This window comes from Dipodomys spectabilis, unplaced genomic scaffold (assembly GCF_019054845.1).
Source record: "Dipodomys spectabilis isolate Male_0828 unplaced genomic scaffold, ASM1905484v1 ptg000173l, whole genome shotgun sequence".
NCBI classification, from domain to species: domain Eukaryota; kingdom Metazoa; phylum Chordata; class Mammalia; order Rodentia; family Heteromyidae; genus Dipodomys; species Dipodomys spectabilis.
This window is the reverse complement of record NW_024870850.1, coordinates 9,140,108-9,160,699: the sequence shown is the minus strand read 5'-3', so window position 1 is coordinate 9,160,699 and position 20,592 is coordinate 9,140,108. Positions and strand designations below refer to the sequence as shown.

General features: G+C 41.4%; 1 protein-coding gene across 1 annotated transcript; it reads right to left on the bottom strand.

The window, feature by feature from the left end:
• Positions 1–6,800: 6,800 nt before the first annotated feature.
• Positions 6,801–20,001, bottom strand: LOC122119615 (vomeronasal type-2 receptor 116-like). The gene is made up of 6 exons (XM_042693624.1): positions 19,799–20,001; positions 14,479–14,767; positions 13,289–14,098; positions 10,924–11,151; positions 9,810–9,933; positions 6,801–7,720 (listed from the first exon to the last, which is right to left on the bottom strand). The coding sequence occupies exons 1-6, from the start codon at positions 19,999–20,001 to the stop codon at positions 6,801–6,803; spliced, it is 2,574 nt and encodes an 857-aa protein (XP_042549558.1).
• Positions 20,002–20,592: the final 591 nt, after the last annotated feature.

Here is a 20,592-nt window from a genome sequence, read left to right as displayed (position 1 = left end):
CCTATTGAGATAATCATGTGGTTCTTATCCTTGCTCTTGTTGATGTGATGAATTATATTAATCAGCTTTGTATCCCTGAATGAATCCTGTTTGATCGTGGTGTACGATTTTTTGGATGAATTGTTGAAGTCTATTGGTCAAAATTTTATTGAATGTGTTCGGTAGTGAACTTTCTCTTTAAATTTCATTGAAGAGTTGGAGGAGTATTGGTGTGAACTCTGCTTTGAAGGCCTTGTAGAATTCCTCTCTAAATCCATCTGGACCTGGTCTTTTCTTAGATGGGAGGTCTCTTATTGCTGTTTCCATTTCAATGCTTGATATGGGCCTTTTAGGATGGTTTAATTCGTTTTGGTTTAGTTTTGGCATGTCGATATTTGCTAGGAAAAGGACCATTTCTGCTAAGTTCTCAAACTTATTAGCATAAAGTTTTGAGAAGTATCCATTATAAGGTTCTGAATCTTGTTTTTTTCTGTGGTGGTTTCCATTCTCATGCCCAAGTTTATTTATTTGGGTGTGTTCTCTTCTTTTTCTGATAAGATTTGCTAAGGATTTGTCAATTTTGTTAATTTTTTCAAAGAACCAACCCTTTGTTGTGTTGATTCTTTCTATGGTTTTAAAATTCTAATTCGTTGAATTCTGATTTAATTTTAATTATTTCTTTCTGTCTACTGGATTGGGGTTTATCTTGCTGCTCTTTTTCAAGGAGGTTTAGGTGTCTTTTGAAATTGTCAGTTTCAGATCTCTTCAATTTGTTGATGTAGGAACTCAGAGCTATAAACTTGCCTCTGAGTACTGCCTTTCCTGTGTCCCAGAGCAGCTGTTAATTTGTGTATTCATTATTGTTGAATATCATGAACATTTGTATTTCCTTTCTAATCACTTCCATGACCCACTCATAATTCAACAGTGTGTTGTACAGCTTCCATGTGTTACTGTTGAGTTTTTATTTTATTCCCTTATGGTCTGAGAGAATGCAAGGTATAACTTCAATGTTTCTGAATTTGGACAAGTTTGCTTTGTGATCTAAAATGTGGTCTATTTTGGAAAATGTTCCATGTGCTGCTGAGAAAAATGTGTATTCTGATGTTGGTGGGTGAAATATTTGGTAGATGTCTGTTAAATCTAGTTGATCTTTGCAGCTGTTTCGAGACAAGAGAAACTGGAAAAACAAAAATGTCAATTTAAAAAGTGAAAGTCAAAAATTATCTAAGTGAAATTGAGAGAAAAAAGGGATAGAATGAGAGGAGTGGAGGGATAGAAAGGAGACATTAAAAAGTAAACAATAAAAATTCTTATAAAATTATATAGGTTAAAAGAGATAATACTGCTATTAAAGAATTTAAGGTTAAGAAGTATTGAATTGAGTAATAAATTTCTGGATTAAATATGTACACAATGGGGGATAAGGTCTAATAATTGATGATAGGTATATATCTGAGGATGACCAGAACAGCAATTAAGTCACGGAAAAAAGAAAGAGAAAAAAAAAGAAAATATGAAGAAAAAAAAGGACCAAAATGTCAAAAGAGATTTAAAAAAGCACAGACACACATACATATATACCTAAAATTAAAATTATAAGAGGGAAAAAAGATATTAAAAATATTGTTTATTTTTTAAAAATTAAAAATTTAATATAAGGTTCAAGAAAGAGTTCCTGCTTTTTTCGGGGGGTGGGTAATGAGAAGATCCTGTATCTCCCCTGTGTCTGCAACCAGTCTCTTGGTGGAATCTCTGGTCTGCTTGTGGTGTTTTTTGTTCCTGTGGCTTGATTGGTTTCTTAAGTCAGTTTGTTTGAGCAGACAGAAAAATACTCTACTTTACCCTGGATTGTGTGATCCTCCTCTCAGCCTAGTTCAGTGGGAGAGAGATCTGCTTTGAGTATCACAAAAGAGGGAGGTGTCTGTTTCCTCTATTTTGGAGATGCTGTGTTGAGCCTAGGTTCTGGGTAGGGTTGAAGCCTTTGAGCAAACAGTAGCTTTTCCCTGAGTGGAAAACTCACAGAGAAACTCACTGAGCCCAGCCTGGAGCCATTCTCATGGTTTATATTTACTGAGTTTCAATTGCTTGTCTAGGCTGCTGTAGGGAGGCGCATCCCCTGGCTCTGTTTACTCAGTGAAGAAAGTCACTCCTCTGGGGGTGGAGCGACTGCTGCCTGGGCTGGGTGACTTTCCCCTGGGTGGAGCTGAGCCTGGCAGGTCAGGTCAGTGTTCTGGCACCTGCTAATGGCTCCAATTGTTTCCTTCCAAGGCCTGTGTTGAAGCTAGCTGCTTAGCCAGGCCTTTGTCATTATCAAAGATGGAGAACTCCGGTGGGGTGGGGGAGCGGTGGCCTTCCCTCCTCTGTTCCCTGAGAAACGAGCAACAATAATAAAAAATGAATTGAGCAATAGCTGGGAGCTGGTGGCTCAAAAACGTAATCCTAGCTACTCAAGAGGCTGAAATATGAGGATGGTTGAAAGCCAGCTTGTGCAAAAATTCTGTGAGATCCTTGTCTCCAATAAATCACTCAGAAAAACTGAGAATGGTGCTGTGGCTCAAGTGGTAAGTGCCTGCCTTGAGCTGAAGAACAGAGGGACCGAGCCTAGGCTCAGATTTTAAGCACTGTGACCAACAACAAAAAAAGAATTGAGTAACATAAATTAGGTTTTACATTGAAGTAAATATCTAACCAAAGCCAGGAAAACTTAATTGCTATTTTTTCTTTGTCCTTTAAAGGACAAAGAAAATATGTATGCAAATTAAATTGCACATTATGCACATTATCTATCTGAAAGATGTCTATGAGAAAATAGAAAATCTGAACACACACTCCACGATTGTTTTATCAAAGGAATCCTGTGGGTAAAAGGAAGGCAAATATGAGTTTGGATGGGTTAGTTTTGACAAGAAGTTGCAAAATAGGAGAAGAAAAATAAGAAAACTGTAAAACACAAGCCAATATTCTTACCATTGGCTGTTCTCACAGCCAGTTGGAGAATTTCTATCTCCTAACCCTTTGGCTGGTGGAAGCTACCAGTGCATTGCCAAGAGGCTTCCGGATCACAGTATCCCAGTCTAGTTGTTTCATGAGCCATTCACCACCTGTTAGAGCAGGAGTCTGGCTTCTGCCTCTGGGAGCTTCCTGATCCACCCTTACCAGGCCAACCAACCTAGGGCACAAGCCTCACCGCGTGTATCAAGCCGTCCCCAGACAGGACAAGCAGCATGTCTGAGCTGCCCAGCTCCTGAGCATGGTTTGGCACCTCTAGGGGAAGATGAGGCTCAGGGTCCTGCTCTAGAAGGGGAAGGATACTCTCAGCATGCCCTGGGGAATGGGGCAATGAGCATCATAGGAAGGAGACCTGGGCCTTGAGCATGAGGGATTGCATGTGGTTTTGGATTACCGCAGGGCCTTGCCTGTGTCTGGGCGCAGATTCCGCAACAACAACACGGGGCAGGTCCTGAGCAACAAGCTCAGGGGGCACGGGTGGGATCCATAGTCTATTGCTGCTATTCTGGCCCCTCTCTGGGTTGAGGTGTCTCACCTGCCACGCGTGGGCTTCTCTTTTCTTTTGCTCTCAGAGTTTGGGATGATTTTCATTTAATGATTGTGTGGCTTTAATATATTGGCTATTCGGTCTGCCTGTCTGTTTGTCTGTCTTCACCTTTTCTTTTCTCCGTGTTTTGTTGAGCCTTTGCCATCATTGGCACTGCTCACTATGGCATCCACAGACCCTCGTGAGTAATGACACCATTTGCTTTTTCTTTAAAAAATTTAAATGCAGGATTGACGTTTATTGGAGTTGGGTAGCAAAAGTAAAGGGAATTAAATAGGAAATTATGTTTTCAATATGAAAAACATCTCTCTCTCTCTCTCTCTCTCTCTCTCTCTCTCTCTCTCTCTCTCTCTCTTTCTCTCTCTCTCTGTGTATCAGCCTTGGAAGTCAGGGCCTCAACTCCCTCTCTTGGCATTGTAATACACATGTGGCATTTTAGCATTTGACAAATACCCCAAGTCCCATATTTTTACTTGTAAAATAGAGATGAAGTCACATAGACTTTTCTGTCCAGTCTAATTTTGAACTGTAATCCTCAGATCCAAGCCTTCTAAGAGAGCCACTGGTTTCTGGCTCGCAAAAAATTACCTTTCTAATGTAGAAATTCAAAATGAATTTAATAATAGATTTTCACAAGAAGGTGAAAATTTAATAAACAAGGCTTTAGTCCATATTTTAAGAGTAATACTTTTTTATTGACATTATGTAATTAGATAAATTTCACACTATTGTGGCATAATGATACTTAGCTAAAGTCACTAAAACATTTAAATCTTCACAATGCATCTTGTCCTCGTCTTGATCTACAAAGCTTATGAACTCTACAATAAAACTGTTTCCTCCAAATTGGGTGATATATTCATTTCTTTCCTTTTGCTCACTATCAGCTGTTTCCTCTTTCTCTCTCATTCCCTTCCTTTCATCAATGACTAGTGCCGCTGATGGGCCCTCTGCTGTATTTTTTTCACCCATTTTCCTCCACTTCTTTGCCCTCCTCCTGGTTTCCCTCAGATGTGCATGCCTATGCAGCGTATATGGGGTCAAGAACATAGAGGGATGTAGAAGTTATATGAAAAGTAAGAAGAGGTCCTTTATTTCTTAGATCTTGTTTACTTTGTCATATCTCAATGTAAAACACATTTGTGACAAATGGAGATTGAACATCACTGGACCTTAAAAAAATAAGCAGAAAATGAAACAATGGAAGAAAGGACATACTACCTTTTGCCAGCATAGGTAACGAGATTTCCTCCAATAATCGAGTGTGGCTATTCATCTCTTTTCCCTTCTTCCATTTCTGTTTGGAAGTCCTTAGTGATTTGGTCCAATAAGATGCACAAGTTGGCTAATTGTGAGCTCTGAAGTTTGATTTTCCTAAGGTCAATGATGAGTCCATCCTTTCCCACCTTCACTTGAGCATCTCTTGGACAGCTGTGGTCCTCTGGAACAGAGGCTGGCACTAGCCCTCTCCTAGTCTGTCAGTCCTGAGGATGGAGGCTGAGCTTTCCCTATGCACCAGGCTTGAAGAGATCCTTGGTTCTTTACCCCTTGGTTGTGTCTAAAGACAGAAGATCTCTAACCAGTAAGTACTGATGTATTTGATACATGAAGAGTCTTGGAAATACCACCTCATACTCATAAATATCAACATAATGGTTTTGGGTAGCCAGATGGTAGGACAGCGCAGTAAAAATTATTTCACCACTTGTGTGAATGCTTCAGTTCCCTATATTTTATACGTCCTTATAGTTGTATTTTGTTACCAGAATGGGTAACCAATTTTTTTTTCTTTCTACCTATACAGTACTGGCTCTGATCCTGTTAAGGTCTTCCCCAAACTACAATACCTGTATTATTCTAAACTCTTTCTGAGTACTGCAGAAGGACTATCACAATCATATTGAAGGTCTGGACCTCAGTTATCAAGACAGCATCAATGGCAGGGTGCTGGTGCCTCATGCCTCTGATCCAAGTTACTCAGGATGCTGAGATCTGAGGATTGCAGTTCAAAGCCATCCCAGGCAGGGAATTCCATGAAACACTTTTCTCCAATGGACCACTGAAAACCAGGACCTATACAGAACAGTGAGCACTCTCTTCTTTGAGTCATTGTAAGTAGGATAATTTGTTTTTCTTCCAGACATTTCTGTCTCTGTGCAGACACTTTTATGTTTTCCATCCATGGTCCAGCAGAACTAGAGACAGCACTATGTGTATCTCTATCATGCATGTGTGGCTGACGTCACTCCACTGAGCCACAGCTACAGCACTGAATGACATCAAGATCTCTGGACTCAGAGACATGTGCTTGTTTATCCATTGGACTCCTCCTGGCTGTACAATGTGGTGGTGGCCTGACAATATTCCTACTTCAAGCTCCTCAACACTTTGATTTCTTAGGGACTCTTCAGAATCATTCTTGTTCTCATAGAATTGTAAAGATCATTGAGAGTTTTGAAGTCTGAGCCTATCTGATGTTTTTGTCCTCTCTTGGGGAGCTTTTTCTCTTCTTATAAATGATTCTATTTCTCCATCCATTAATATTGAGGATTCTTAAGGACTGGGATGACAAGGCTCTGCTTGGCCAAGTCTGTACTCTGTATTTTTGGATTTCAATAAGAAATAATGACCAATAAGCAAACGATTGCTGCAGCTACTCATTTGGACAACTGTAGTTATTTTGGTGCACTCACAATTCTTCGCCAAAAAATACATTCATAGATTCCTATTGGAAACTGCAACAGATTAACATCGTGCTCTTAAATTCTTAAAGAAAGAAGAGAGAATGAGAGATTTTCCAGTAAAATACACTCAGTTATATAGCAAAATAGAAAATATGTGAACAGAAATATTCAGCTAGGTCAGAGAAGGGAGTTGAGTTACCATAATAAAAGCATGGAAATGTTCAACAACATAACTTCCTTTACTAGTAGCTTAGCAATATAGTGATATTCAAGCAGTGATATAGGATAGGTAGGAAGAATAATTGAGACAGGAAAGAGAAAGGAAAAAGCACAGTAGATAATGTATTCATTAGGAAGTATGATAGTATAAAGGACAAATTACACTGGAGGAATCATAAAATATCCAAGTTAGAATGCAAATTTAGGAGGTCTTGTTGGGAATGTGCTATGTCTCTAACATAACCAGAGAAATGAATAAGAGTAACTTGTTTGTTCAAAGAAGTCCTCACGTTAAACTAAGATGTGATACAGATTGCTCTCAGAGCCTCTAAACATTCTATGCAACATCTATGTTTATCTTAAGGTTTGTTTCTTCCAGAACGTGATCTCTTCCTGAACCTGGAGAAAGAATTTCTCTCAGGTCTTATCAGGATGATGTAGCACTTGGGGGCAAAGATGCAGCCTAGGAGACCTGCACTGGAGGCCAAAATCGAGAAGACCTCCACGGCCACCATGGACTTCCCCTTGGTGCTGTGGTAGACAGGCAGGAAGGTGAGCCACACACTGCAGAACACCAGCATGCTGAAGGTCAGGAACTTGGCCTCATTGAAGGTGTCAGGCAGGTTTCTGGCCAGAAAAGCCACAGTGAAGCTGGCCAGGGCCAGAGAGCCAAGGTATCCCAGGACACAGTAGAAGGCAGTGAGAGAGCCCATGTTACATAGGATGATGATGTAGCCATGTTCAGATTGTGCATCTTTGTCCACAAAGGGAGGCGAGATTTTCAGCCAGAGGCCACAGAGGGTCACCTGGATGAGAGTGCAGATGGGGATGAGGAGGTTAGGAACCCAGAAGAGCAGCCACTGCCTCGTGCTTCCCCCTGGAGCAGTGAGCGTGAAGGCCAGAACCACAGTGATGGTCTTGGCCAGGACCGTGGAGACAGCCACAGTGAAGACCACTGCGAATGTGGTGTGCTGCAGGATGCAAGAGGCTGTGTGGGGACGGCCAAGGAAGAGTAAGGAGCAGAGGAAGCAGCAGATGAGGGAGACGAGCAGGATGTAGCTGAGGGCCCAGTTATTGGCCTTGACAATGGGGGTGTCTTGGTGCTTGATAAATACCCCAAGAACAGCAGTTGTGAGTGCAGAGCAGCAGAGAGCTGTGCAAGCCAGAGCCATACCCAAGGGGTCTTCATAAGCCAGGAAGCCCTCAGTTTTCATCAGGCAGTGATTCCTCTGGATGTTGGCAAACTGATGATCTGCACATCTGACACACTGCTCCATGTCTGGTGAGGTGTGAGAATCACTATTAGTTTGTGTTCAGTATTTGTCTTTCCTCTCAACCCCCTTCATTCAAGTAGCTAGCTCATTTTCCCTGATTCACCAGTTGACCTGTATTGAGTTGAGTACCAATTGAGTAATTCTCTATATCAAAATGCTTTCACATCAAATCTCTCTCTCACATTTCTTCTTCTTTCCCTCCTCCCTTTCCGTTTTTATTTTTCTCTTTCTTTCTTTCTTTGTTCGTTCCTTCCTTCCTTTCCTTCTTTTTCTTTCTTTCCTTCCTTCCTTCTTTCCTTTCCTCTCTCCCTCCATCGCTCCCTCCCTCCTTGACTTCTTCCTTCTCTAGCTCCTTCTTTCCTTCCATCTGTCTTTCTTTCCTCCAGTGCTTGAACTCTGGCCATGGGATGTTTTCCAGAGTATTCATGCTCAAAACTACCACTCTACCACTTGAGCCACAGCTCCAATTACAGCTTTTTGGGTGCCTAATGGTGAGAAAGAATCTTACTGAGTTTCCTGTACATCATTACTTCGAAGCTCCCTCCTCAAATCTCAACTGCCTGAATCGCTTGGATTACAGGTGTAATATATAATTACCAGCATTATGTGCTGCATTCTTGACAGGTCATACAACTCTGGCTCTCTGCTACTCATTCAAGACACAATGGAGAATAGAGAATCAGCCCAACCACTTCACTTTGTACAAGAGGGCCTAATCCAAACCTCAATCTCCTCATTACACAAAACACAAACTTCTTGAGCATTTGCTCTGTGTCAAGAACAGTTCTCCTCCACTGATAAGATAAAGTCTGGGAAAGATCAGCTGGAGGAGGGAGAAGAGAAATGAAATGCAGATGATAAACTACTTCTGAATCTTTTATATTTGAAGAATTGCTAGTCAGCCTAGTGCCAGTGTCAGACATGGAGTGATCATAACAAAGCCCCTTGTAATACTAGTGCAAGCTAAATAGAAAATAAAATTTAATTAGAAATGAGGAGCAATAGGCACTCAGAAATGAAAGGCTGTGTTAGACCCAGAGTTCCATGATGATTTGCATATCATTTCAAAGATCAACAACTGGTCCTTGATATTTTCTTTTTTTTTCCGTCTTTAGCTCTTATTTTCTCCATTTCTCCCTTGTTTACTAAATATATGTTTTTATTTTAAAGATACTGTACAAGTGGTTACAGTTACATGATTAAGGAAATGAGTACTTTTGTTATCGAGTATTGTTTCCCCTTTTTTGTTTTTTATGTTTTTTATTGTAAAAATACTGTACAGAGTAGTTACACTTACATGAGTAAGGTAAAGTGTACATTTATTCTCTAGCACTGTTGCTTCCTCCTTTGTTTTTCCCTTACCATCTCTGCCTTGTCCATCGCCCCAAGTACTCCCCCAACAATGCCAAAGTTGTACAGTTCTTTTTCAATATAGTGTCTTGTATGTCTCCTAGTTAAAATGGGACAACCTGTATCCCTATTTAAGCAGTTTTTTTCCCTCGCCCTCCCCAAACTAGGAAAATGTATATACACGCCCTCCCCAAACTAGGAAAATGTATATACACTCATGCAGGGCACCAGAATCCAATACATTGAAAACAGAGGTTATACCATGGGGGTGGAATATACCAAAGAAACAAAAAAATCACATGGTCATTATAAATACTTTAAAAAAGAAAGAAAAAACCACTTGTGTTCCTATCTTGGCGTTCATTTCACTTAACATCAACTTATATGGTCATAACTACATAGCTTTTGACCTTTTCTGCTTGTCCTAGTCATATAGTAGTTATTACAAATAATGGAAACCATGGGTAAACATTTTCTTTAAATACAAAAAATGAGATTGAGGAGAAGGGAACATGGATATTCTCAAGATGAAGCCTGTAATAGATTAGAAAATACAATCAGAGACTTAATGGAGGGGCTTAATGGGTGTTTCTTCTAAGGAGAAGTATGGTTAACGGTAGCCCTGGAACTCTGCATGAAGGTGCATGTGTGTTCTTGCCATGTTACTGTAGATCACTTCACTGGCTTGCATGGACTGAAAGTTAGGAAGGAGAGATGTGGAATTTCTCTAACTAACAGACTCACCTGTCACATTAGAAATCTCATTCTCTGGGCAAGGAATGCAATCAAAGCAACAGGTAGCATTTCCCTCCAGAGAAGCCTTCCTGAATCCAGGACCACAGCTCTCACTGCACACAGACCGAGGAGTCTGAGAATATTCAGATGAAAGTTAGTGACCATTTATCCTTTTACCTGACATCTGAGACACTCCAGTGATTTAGGGGAATTGATAATCAAAACACATAATCTTTATATGCACACAGCAAATGAATTTACTGAACCTTCTTACAGTTTCATCTGACATGAGCTGAAGAATATGTGGGGCCTCAACACCCAGCACACATACTATCGGGAAGTCATGGAGCCTTGAAGTGTTGGATGTTAATTCTAGGAAATTAGGAAATGGGAGTTAATTCTGCATCCTATTCTTGAATTCAGGTGATCTGGTTACAGATGAATAAGAGCATGAGAGGAAAATCACTCAGGGAAATTTCAAACCCACACTCTAAAGCATGGCTGATTGCTGTAGAGGTGCTACTGTACCCAGGGCCATTCACATCTCTCTTGGCTTCCTAGCTGTCAGGAAGTGGGTGAATTTTACTGGCAGATGCTCCTTTCATTACGTCCTGTCTCACTAGACTAAGAAGCAACAATCTATCCAACCATGGTCTGAAATCTCCAGGCAGAAGCAAAGCAAGCCCTTCTGCCTTCTCATTTGATTCCCTCAGATATTTTGTCACAGTGCTGGAATGATGATTCACAGGTGTCATTTAATTTATGATACTCATTATGCAAACATAGAACAACATATTGGTCATGATATGTTCACATGTTCCCTCCATGAATCAGTTAGTATGAAACTTCCAGAAACAGAAAGTTTTGAAATGTACACCACTGAGCCATAGTTTTATTGAACAAACTTTAAAACAGGATAAGCTTACTGCTCATTTATACATAGATCATGCCATTATGGTTAGAAATGACTGACCCTGGGGGAGAAATAAGGATGTGGTGACATTGCCTACAAGCATTGTGATCATAACCTGACTTAGGGAATTGTAAGCTCCTTCTACAACTACTTCCTAATAACAATACATTTTTTTAAAAAGAGAGAGTAACAAAAGTAGAATTGAATCACCTTGGTAATTCCTACGGGCCACTCTATCAGATTTTCAAACAAAACCAGTTGTTGTCCATGTGGCCTAGATGGAGAAAACTTGCCAACTTTCACCTTTTGTCCCAGACCTTCTGGAAAATTCCAAAAGCTCTTGATGTCATACTCTCCTTCTAATTTCCTTTCCTCTTTCAAAACCACTTGGTCTCCAACAGGATTGGTAAATTGCATCTTCTTCAAAAAGGGATGCAGCTAAAAGGGACACATAATAGTATGGTGAAGTGCTTCCCAGTGTTATCACAGAACCCCAGAACAATGGATTACTCTTCATTCCCATCCCCTGATTCACATACCCCACAGGAATCCAACCAACTGTATCAAATGCAGGCCCACAGCGGACTAAAGTGTTACCAAGTTCTAAAACTTGGCTATCCAGGATAGGATGCAGAAACTCAATTTCACGGGAATGAAACTCTGGCCACATCCAACAAAATAATGAATTATCATATGATAGACCCCAACAGACTCTCTAAAGTGCATTCCAATCACTTGTTTTGTGATTCTGATAAGAGAATCAGTCTGAAATATAGGTAAATAATAAACTAAGTAGAATCATAGAATATTTTTGACAACTATGAAACATTACCTTAAGCAAGACTTAGTTCACTCTGTGTGTGTGTGTGTGTGTGTGTGTGTGTGTATGCCTGCCCTGTGGTGTGACCTCACAGCTAAGGCACTCAAACATTTTTTTTCTTTTCAAAGTAATCATTCTGTCCATTGAGCCACTGCTCCCCCTCTGGCTTTTTGGTGATTAATTGTAGTCATGAGTGAGCCACAGGTGTGAGCCACTTTTGTCTAGGCAATATTAGGTTTTCAAGAACTAGTCACTCTTAGAGGCGATCTTCACTAGCCATACAATAGACAAGGGTCTCATATCTAAAATACACTTGGAACTCAAAAAATTAAAGGCCCCAACAACAAATCCTCAAAGAAACAACTGCCCAATAAATAATTGGGATAAAGACTTAAAGAGAAACTTCTCTGAAGAGGAAAGGGGGATGGCCAACAGACACATGAAGAAATGCTCAACCTCCCTATCCCTAAAAGAAATGCAAATCAAAACAACATTGTGATAACCACCTCAATACAGTTAGAATGGCTAAAATCAAGAACTCTAATAACAACAGATGCTGGAGAGAATGTGGACAGAAGGGAACCTTACTGCATTGTTGGTGGAAGTGTGAACATGTTCAACCATTTTGGAAAGTAGTATGGAGGTTCGTCAAAAGACTCCACATAGAGCTCCCCTTTGATCCAGCAATAACACTTTTGGGCATTAACCCAAATGTTTACAAACAAGACCACAATAAAGCTACTAGCATGACTATGATTATAGCAGCATTATTTATTATAGCTAAGATGTGGAACCAACCCAGTAGATGAATGGATCAAGAAAAAGTGTTATATGTACAAAATGGAACTCTATGCCTCCATCAGAAAAAATGACATTGCCCAATTTGTTAGGAAATGGAAAGGCTTGGAAAAAACTTATATTAAGTGAAGTAAGCCAGGTCCAAAGAAACATAGCTCCCATTGTTTCCCTTATTGCAATATCTAGTATATGTCTGAGTCAAGCAGAAAAGGTCACATAAGGTGATGTTAGGGAAATGAACCCTAAGATATGAATTCAAATGTTTTTTATTTCATGTGATTGATTCTAACACATTTATAAGTTTATTTCTTTGTTGCTTTGTATGTCCCTCCCCCACATTATAACCTCTGCTTTCACTGTATTTGATATGGGTATAAATTGTGGAGGGAAAGGGGAAAAATAAATCTTTAAATAGGGATACAGGTGGACCAATTGCAACAATGGGATGTAGAAGTCAGTATGTCAAAAATGAACTTCACAGCTTTGGTTTGGGGTGGGGGGAAGACTGGTTACTGATTTCGGGGGGAGAATTGGAAGGAATGGGAAGGGGAAACAAAGGAGGAGACTACAATGCTTGGTAAGAAATGTACTCATTATCTTGCCCATGTAATTGTAATCCCTCTGTACAGTATTTTCACAATAAAAAAAAAACTAGTCACCCTTAATCTGTTATTATTAAAAAGGTACAAGGAAAATTTGAATATATCCTATTGGAAAGGGGACGGCTTTTTCCAAACATAGTGAGGATGGGGACAGAAGACACAGCAGTTCCTTGTCACGGATGCAGGGTTCTTCAAGAACATTGTCGTCACAGCTCTACTGTCACTTCATGGAGAGCACAACAGACTCTCTTGTATTTGCCAAAATGGTGCCAGACAACCTAGTTGCATCTGCTATGAAAGCTTATATAGAAGTTCTGCATGCCTAGAGTAGGGCACCCAAAAGCAAAGCCATTACCTGTGAAGAGAGAAATGTCCTGGGTTGCCCATTGTGCACTCTTGGCTCTTCCATGTAATGAAGAAACATCTGGTGGAGGGCATGGGCCACAGCATACACAGCATTGTAGATGTTGTAACTCTCATCTGACATGGTCATGTCAAAAATGTGCCTCAGCAACCAATGCAGTGTGGCATTGTATGAGCAGTGCCCTAAGTCTCTGCAGTCAGACTTGATCAGTAGGCTATAAACAGACTGAATCCATGACCTGGGAAGGGAGTTATTTGCTGAGTTCTTGGAGAAGGTCTCTGTCAGAATAAAATTGGTGAACCCAGCAGTGTTTCTATGATGGTGAGAGAAGATAAGAGGTGCATGGAAAGAGTCAATCAGAAAATGTCTTTTAGCAATAGTCACATCATCATAGGGTGAGTTCGTGACCCAGACTTTGCCTGTAATTAAAAAGTGCCTAAATTTAAGAATGAAGCCTAGTAGAAATTTACTGTCCCCATAAAGGATAATCACATTGGTTGATAAGTCCATTAGCTGGCGCTGCATGGATAGATCATCTGATACATCTGAAAGGACACTGTAAGGTACCATGTACTCAAAGGCAAAGCAGACTCTTCTCTTGCCCATCTCTTCCCTCAATTCTGAGAGGAACCACATTCCATAGTTTTCTTCGGTGATGAATAGTCCCACCCAGTTCCAGCTAAAATGAAGCATCAAGGAGACCATGGCCAGGGCTAGACCTGAGTCCTTGGCAGCCATCTGATAGACAGTACCAAACTTTCCATGGTCACTCAGGAGAGGATCAAAAGTCCCAAAGGTGAACTACAAGGAACAAATGGAAACAAAATCAGGAAGAGGATGGTCATAGGCAAATCTCAGTCCTGATGTGAACGACACAACAACTGGAAGTACAGTGGTGGGAACAAAAGTTTGCTTATCCCATTTGCAAAGTCATCTCCCATGTTCTGAAGTCTTTGTAGACATGTACAGATAAGGCTCAGAGTTTTGGGTCATCCTTTCCTCTCAACACCCCTCCTTTTATTTGAAGTAATGAAAATGTGTATGTCCCACCCACTTTTGGAGGTTTCTCCCTGTGAGATTATCCATTTAGAAGGGTTTGTGATACCACCTCCTCTTCAGCCTGTTGAGGGCAGAGTCACTGTGGATATGGCTTCACATCTGCCCACCCCTCCTAGCCTCACCTGTGGAAGTTTGTAGAGGTCCAGCAGTGTCCCTATTGAGAAGAATGTGCTTGAGGTTCCTGTGAGTGCCGCTATAGCTTTGCTGTCTCTTCTGCAGGTGTAATTAGGGATGTTTTTATTCTTCCCAGACAGCCAGGTGAGTGGATCCTCTAACAGATCAGTACCTGAGTAATGTGCAGTATAGATCTCAAACCCCAGAGTCATGTTGGGTAGCAGATGGGGATTCTTGTTGATCTCCTCCACAGCCAGCACCAGGGTGAGAAGCAATTGGTATTTCTTTAAGTTGATCCTGCACAGAAATCACAAAATTTGGGTAGGGATACAAGTATTACAAATGATTAACTGCAAATCTCATGACTTTGTTGAATCAAATGTTGATTTCTACACACAGTAATATGTATAGATCCAACCAAGTGGCATTCTAATTTGGAGTCTAAGAAAAGTTCTTAGAATTGGGAGAGTTCCTGAACAGGCCTTGATCAGCATACATGAGATGACTATTCTTCTGAGATTGCAGAGAGAGAGAGGGAGACAGAGAGTGGGGGGAATGAGAAAGCTGACTTCTCCTCTCTCCCCCATATGGATAAGTGAAAAACACTACTGTCTGTAGTGACATAGTAGCAGGCCCAGCTCACATCCCAAATCATTTAGTACCTTAAATTAGCTGTGCATTTGGAAAAAACTCTTAAGAAATACAATTCCAATTGGGAGCAGATTGTCCACCTGAGTTTAACCAGTATGAACAGAGAAGCAGGGCCTGCTGTGTTAGGAGTAAATAGGAAAGCAGGCTGTTTTGTGTCTGTGCTCACTTGCCACACATTTGCCAATGGTGCATCCTTCTACAAAGAAGTGAATCTTTCCTTGTGAGGAAAGTAAACAAATCACAGAAGTACAAAATCCATTTGATGTGGTAGAGGCACACTAAGCTGACTCAGAGAATTTCATCATTCAAGGGGATTCCTCTGAAGCAGAGCAAGATGGCAGCCCAGGAAGCTAGAACATGAAGATTGCCTCACCCAACAAAGAACAGATGAGAGTCAGGGAGTATGGACTGGAGGATACTTCTCTAGTAGAACAAACAACAGAAAAGGATGTGTGAGAAAAGGGGGAAGAAGCCATCTCCATGTTCCTCCCCATCAATAGCATTATACCTCATTATGGACAGAAATCCTCTGACATTGCAGGGAGGGAGAGAATTAAAGTTAAATCTCAGCACCATCCCTATACACTGAGACCAGTGCTGGGGAAGTGCTTATAGTTTCTACTCTTGTGTCCAGACCTTTAGAATGTGCCTCTGGTACTGGTTTAGAACAGAGAAGGAAGACACTGCCACAACCTCTCTCCTCCAATCTCTTGAACGACAGCAAGTATGGGATACAACCTTATAGTGAGCAGGGCAGAAGATTGGGTCAGAGTTTTTCTTAGAACCCTTTGTCAGGCATGTCATGGTTGGACCAATTATCCAGAATAAACTAGAGGCACTGTTTGGTGCTAGCCCCACAGCTTCCATTAGAATCTTTCAGGAGGTTTTGGAAGGTCGCTGAGGCAGAACCAAATGCCATTTGCATCAGTTTCCACCATGGGTGGAGTAGGCTGACACCCGTCTTCTTGCTTATCCTTGTGATGCTAGATAGCCTGAGTAGATGGTGCTGTTCACCAAGATGGTCCTGTGGCTTACTTTTTTTTGTGGTTGGTTGTGGGGCTTGAACTCTATGCCTGGGATCTCACCGTAAAATTTTCAGCTTAAGACTAGCTCTCTAGCACTTGAGGCACAGCGCCACTTTTGGCTTTCTTTTATTTTACTGGAGATAAAAGTCTCACAGACTTTTCTGCCTGGGCTGGCGTTGAACCCAAGTCCTCAGATCTCAGCCTCCTAAGTAGCAAGAATTCTAGGCATCAGCCACCCGTGCCCGGCTCGTGGCTTCCTTTACAAACCTTACCATGGTGCTGTAGCATTGCATGGTTTTCCATCCCAATTATAATAGGTAAGACAGGGAAGTAAGATGGTGATATTGTCCCACAGCTTAGTGTGGGCTAGATAATAGCACTAGAACTGTGCCATGACCATATAGCCAGGACAGCCTCTGGCAGACTCTGTTATCACCTCAATACCTGAGAAAGTCATCTACCACCAGACAATCTGAATTCTATATCAGCTATAACTAATTGTGTATGGTTGTGGGCATCTTGGCTCATGAGCACACCTCTACCACATTCAACCTGAGTCAATCTTAGTACTCACCCAGCACTTTATTGGTCTTGATATCAGTAGACTGAGGATGATGTACTCAAGCAGGATAGACTAAAGAAAATGAGTACTGGTTAATGCATGCCAGGAATTAAAAAACTCAAGCTTAAAGTTTGTCCATCTACTTCCCTTTTTATTAAGGGAATGAAGTCATTTAAGGGGAAATGGAGTAGAATAGATTAGCAAAAAATGAGGTATGGGAAGCTCACAGCAAACAGAGAGCTATTCATCCATCTACATAACTTAAGATTAAGGGACCAAAGTCATTGAGCACAAAAAGAATGTGGATAAATTAAGGAAAAAATGAGTCCTAGAGAAGGCAACTCAGAAACATGTGATTTAGAAACACAGGGCAACTATCTTTACTTTAAAGAGAGGCAACAGGTTGCATTGCTTCCTGAGAGATGCATTTCTCATCATATGAATTAGCAGTTGTCTTGTAGGGCAAATGCCTTCCCCCCTAAACACTCCCCCAAAACTTATGCAACATCCTATGCCAAATATAGACAACAGCACACCTGCCTTCCCTCAAGGATAATCATCTGGAAAGAGTGGCCAAAACATACAGAAACTCAGAAAGTGTAACACCAGGAGTGATTAGAGCAAAGATGACAAACCTATGTTTGTGTAACTTTGAAGTCAGACGTCCTGCCTTTACCATCTGGATACCCCTGGCAGCCCAAGAGCTGTGTGTCTCTCCTCAGTTAGATTGTGTCTTTGCCTTTCTGCTTCCTGTTTGTCTACTTGCTTGTTTGTTTGCTTCCTTACTCAGGAAAGCTCTGCCACATTTTCTTCCTGTTGTGACTTGTCTAGAATTTCTTCCTCTGCGATCAGAGTCCAGGATCCCAAGAGAAGAGTCCCTACTTTTAGAGGGAAACTTCATTAACCTTCATCTGCTTTGGCGACCCTGCTGTTTGGTATTCCAGGTGTAATAGAGTTCGGGGGCCACAGCTGTGTCTAATGCCTGTTCCAGCACACAGATCTTTCTATTACTAGGCAGAATCCATGCACAAGGCCATTCCCTGTGGATGAGGCATATGGTCCCCCTGTGCACCCAGGAGAAGGCATATTTGGACCCATGAGTCATTGGGGTTCTCATGAGGTTTTTAGAACCACAGAGTACTTGTGACTAAAATTGCCTTTGGTTTTCTCTGGTACTGAAGTGGTTTATTGCCTCACAGCTGACTTCTCATAGGCCTTGAGCTCCCTCTAGTGTTGACATTGTGGAAGTCACTACAGACTCAGGAACAGTGAAGCCTGCCTGGAATTTCTGGAAAGACAGGCACAAAGCCAGACCAGTCAGACTGGTATAATTCGGAGACATTTCAAAGGCCAGATGATATCACATGTCAATATGAATCAAGAATGTTCCAGAACGATGAGTTTTCCTAGCATTCAATATAATCATTTTAGGGAAATTCTCATAGAGAGAATCTCTACTCTCATGGATGTTTGCTGATGTCATTGTGTGCAATGTAACTGAGGCTTGACATCTTGAATGTCAGTAATACTAAATATGAATTGGGAACTGGTGGCTCAGGCCTGCAATTATAACTACTAAGAAGGATGATATAGGAGAATTATGTTTTGTAGTCACTTTGGGCAGGAAGGTCTGTGACACATTTTATGTGCAAACAACTCCACAGAAACTGGTGCAGAGCTGTAGGTCAAGTGTTAGAGTGCCAGTCATGACAGAAAAAATGCCAAGGGACAGCCATCAGGACTTGAGATGATGCCTGAGTACCAGAGTGTGTGTGAACATGCACACATACACACACACACACACACACACACACACACACAGCTCAATTAGAGAATGGACAGAGAAGAGGATAGCTCTGATGTCTGCCACCTCCCATGGGGGTACGTTTCTAATGCTGGCTTTACACATAAGCCACATCTTTCTCACTCACTTCCTCACCACATTAATTTGGCTTCAGTATCTCTCATAAATCTCTCATGGAATAAAGTATTCCTCTCCTGAACAAACCCCATACAGGGTGTTTTCACACAACTTGTCTGAGAAGATTCATCCATGATTTCCTTAGTTCACAGAGAATTCTATAGATCTGAAAGTAGTGAGCTCACCTGGGTCAAATGCATGAATGAAAGTGTGTATAAAACATATGAAAAAGCTAGGCACCTTTGCTCATGCATGTCATCCTGTCTACTCAGGGGGCTGAGATCTGAGGATCAGGGTTCAAAGCCAGCCAGGGCAGAAGAGTCCATGAGATCTTATCAACAATAGACCACTAGAAAATTGGAAATGGCACTGTGCCGCAAGCAATCGAGCACTTGTCTTAAGCTGAATAGCACAGGGACAGCATCCAAGCCTTGAGATCAAGACCCATTACTGTTAATATATATGAAAAAAACATTCAAATCTAGTTTAGGAAGTTATGAGCAGGGAAAAATAAATAAGCTTGGAAAAATGTTGGAGAACAAGGAATGGAAACACAGTTTCTGGGAATGACATAGGAGACAGGCCAAGACATGGATAGCAGGACAGAAGCTTACTTGCATTAGTTAAGGGGAAAAAATCAAATGTGTCATGCATCTCTTATTACTGATCTTCCCACAGCTCCCCATTTCCAAAGCTTTGCTGACATGAAATAACCCCAGAAGCAGAAACTGCATGTCTATCCTAAGAAACATTGCCCTGAAGGAGGTCCAAACACTGGTCCTGTTTTAAGAAGTATAAAGAACAGAATGGATTGAAGATTACCTGGCCTTTGCCCTATGGATGGGGACATTGCACTTTAATGTCTTTGTATGGACTCTTGGTCACCCCAGTGACCCTGAGTAACAGTGATGAGTGGAGGAGTCACAGTGATGGTGGGGTGGTCTGGACATCTCTGGAAAGGGGAGGAGAGTGAAGACAGACAGAAACCTCTGTACCCTTCAAAGAAAGAAAATATTCATTGGGAACACCTGAAATGAAGTAGAGCTGTTGTAGTGAGGGCAGTGTAGAAGATGCAGAGCACATCAATGATTGTGTGCAAACTTCCCCCACATCTGACTGTAACACAATGAGAAAATTAAAAATTTAAGAAAATCCAAGAAATTACTTACTGAATGTTCTGTTGCTGCAGGGTAGGGTCATTCATGCCTTGAACGACCAATTCCCAAGAATAGAGGGGGTAAAATCCAGCAATGACCATATCTCCCCTGCTGCACGCCACAGATTTCTCTGTGCAATTGTGTCTGCCATCTTCAGAGAAAGTGATCAGGAGAGGATGCTGGAGGAGAAGCAGTGTCAGAGCCACAGGGAACATTGTTGCTGATTTGACATGGAGCTGTGATTCTGGATGTAGACTGTGCCTGCAGCGTCAGGTGGGTGTCTAAATGGATCTTAAGTTTTTGTGGCTTCTTGTTTCCTGGATGGCCTCCACTGTCCTCGAGGAATACAGAGCCTGTTCTGCCCTCTGGCTCTGCATCTGGGGCCCAGATTCAAGGTCAAAACAGAAGTTAGAAAACATGTGTACCATCTTCCTCTCCACACTCTTAGGACCATGATTTCATCCAAGACTGTAGATAATGAAACTCCAGGGATGGATTCCTCTCTTGTTGAGTTGTTCACAAACTTGTGTGAAAGCAAAAAGTTGAAAGCAAAAAAAGCACAACCAATCAAGGGTCACTAGGGATGATGGGAATGGATGGCAGCAGTGGATGCCATGTGAAGGTCAAATGATCATAGAACGCCATGGCCAGCAAAGGCGCAGTCAAAGTTATTGGAGCACTATCAAAGATGAGGATGGGCAGGCTCACAACCTAGGGAAAAGGGAGACGCAGAAGTTTGGTGAAATGACCCATTCAGGTTTTTATACCAACTGCACATGCATAAGAATCCAGAAGAGCTCAATATA

What these genes read in the sequence shown, in the direction of transcription:
- LOC122119615 (XM_042693624.1), bottom strand. Translation starts at nt 20,001, where the DNA reads ATGTTCCCTGTGGCTCTGACACTGCTTCTCCTCCAGCATCCTCTCCTG. An exon ending in GGCCCGTAGGAATTACCAAG is followed by an intron (nt 9,934 to 10,923) that starts GTGATTCAATTC and finishes GAATATTCTCAG; the next exon opens with ACTCCTCGGTCTGTGTGCAG. An exon ending in TGAGATTTCTAATGTGACAG is followed by an intron (nt 7,721 to 9,809) that starts GTGAGTCTGTTA and finishes ACACCTCACCAG; the next exon opens with ACATGGAGCAGTGTGTCAGA.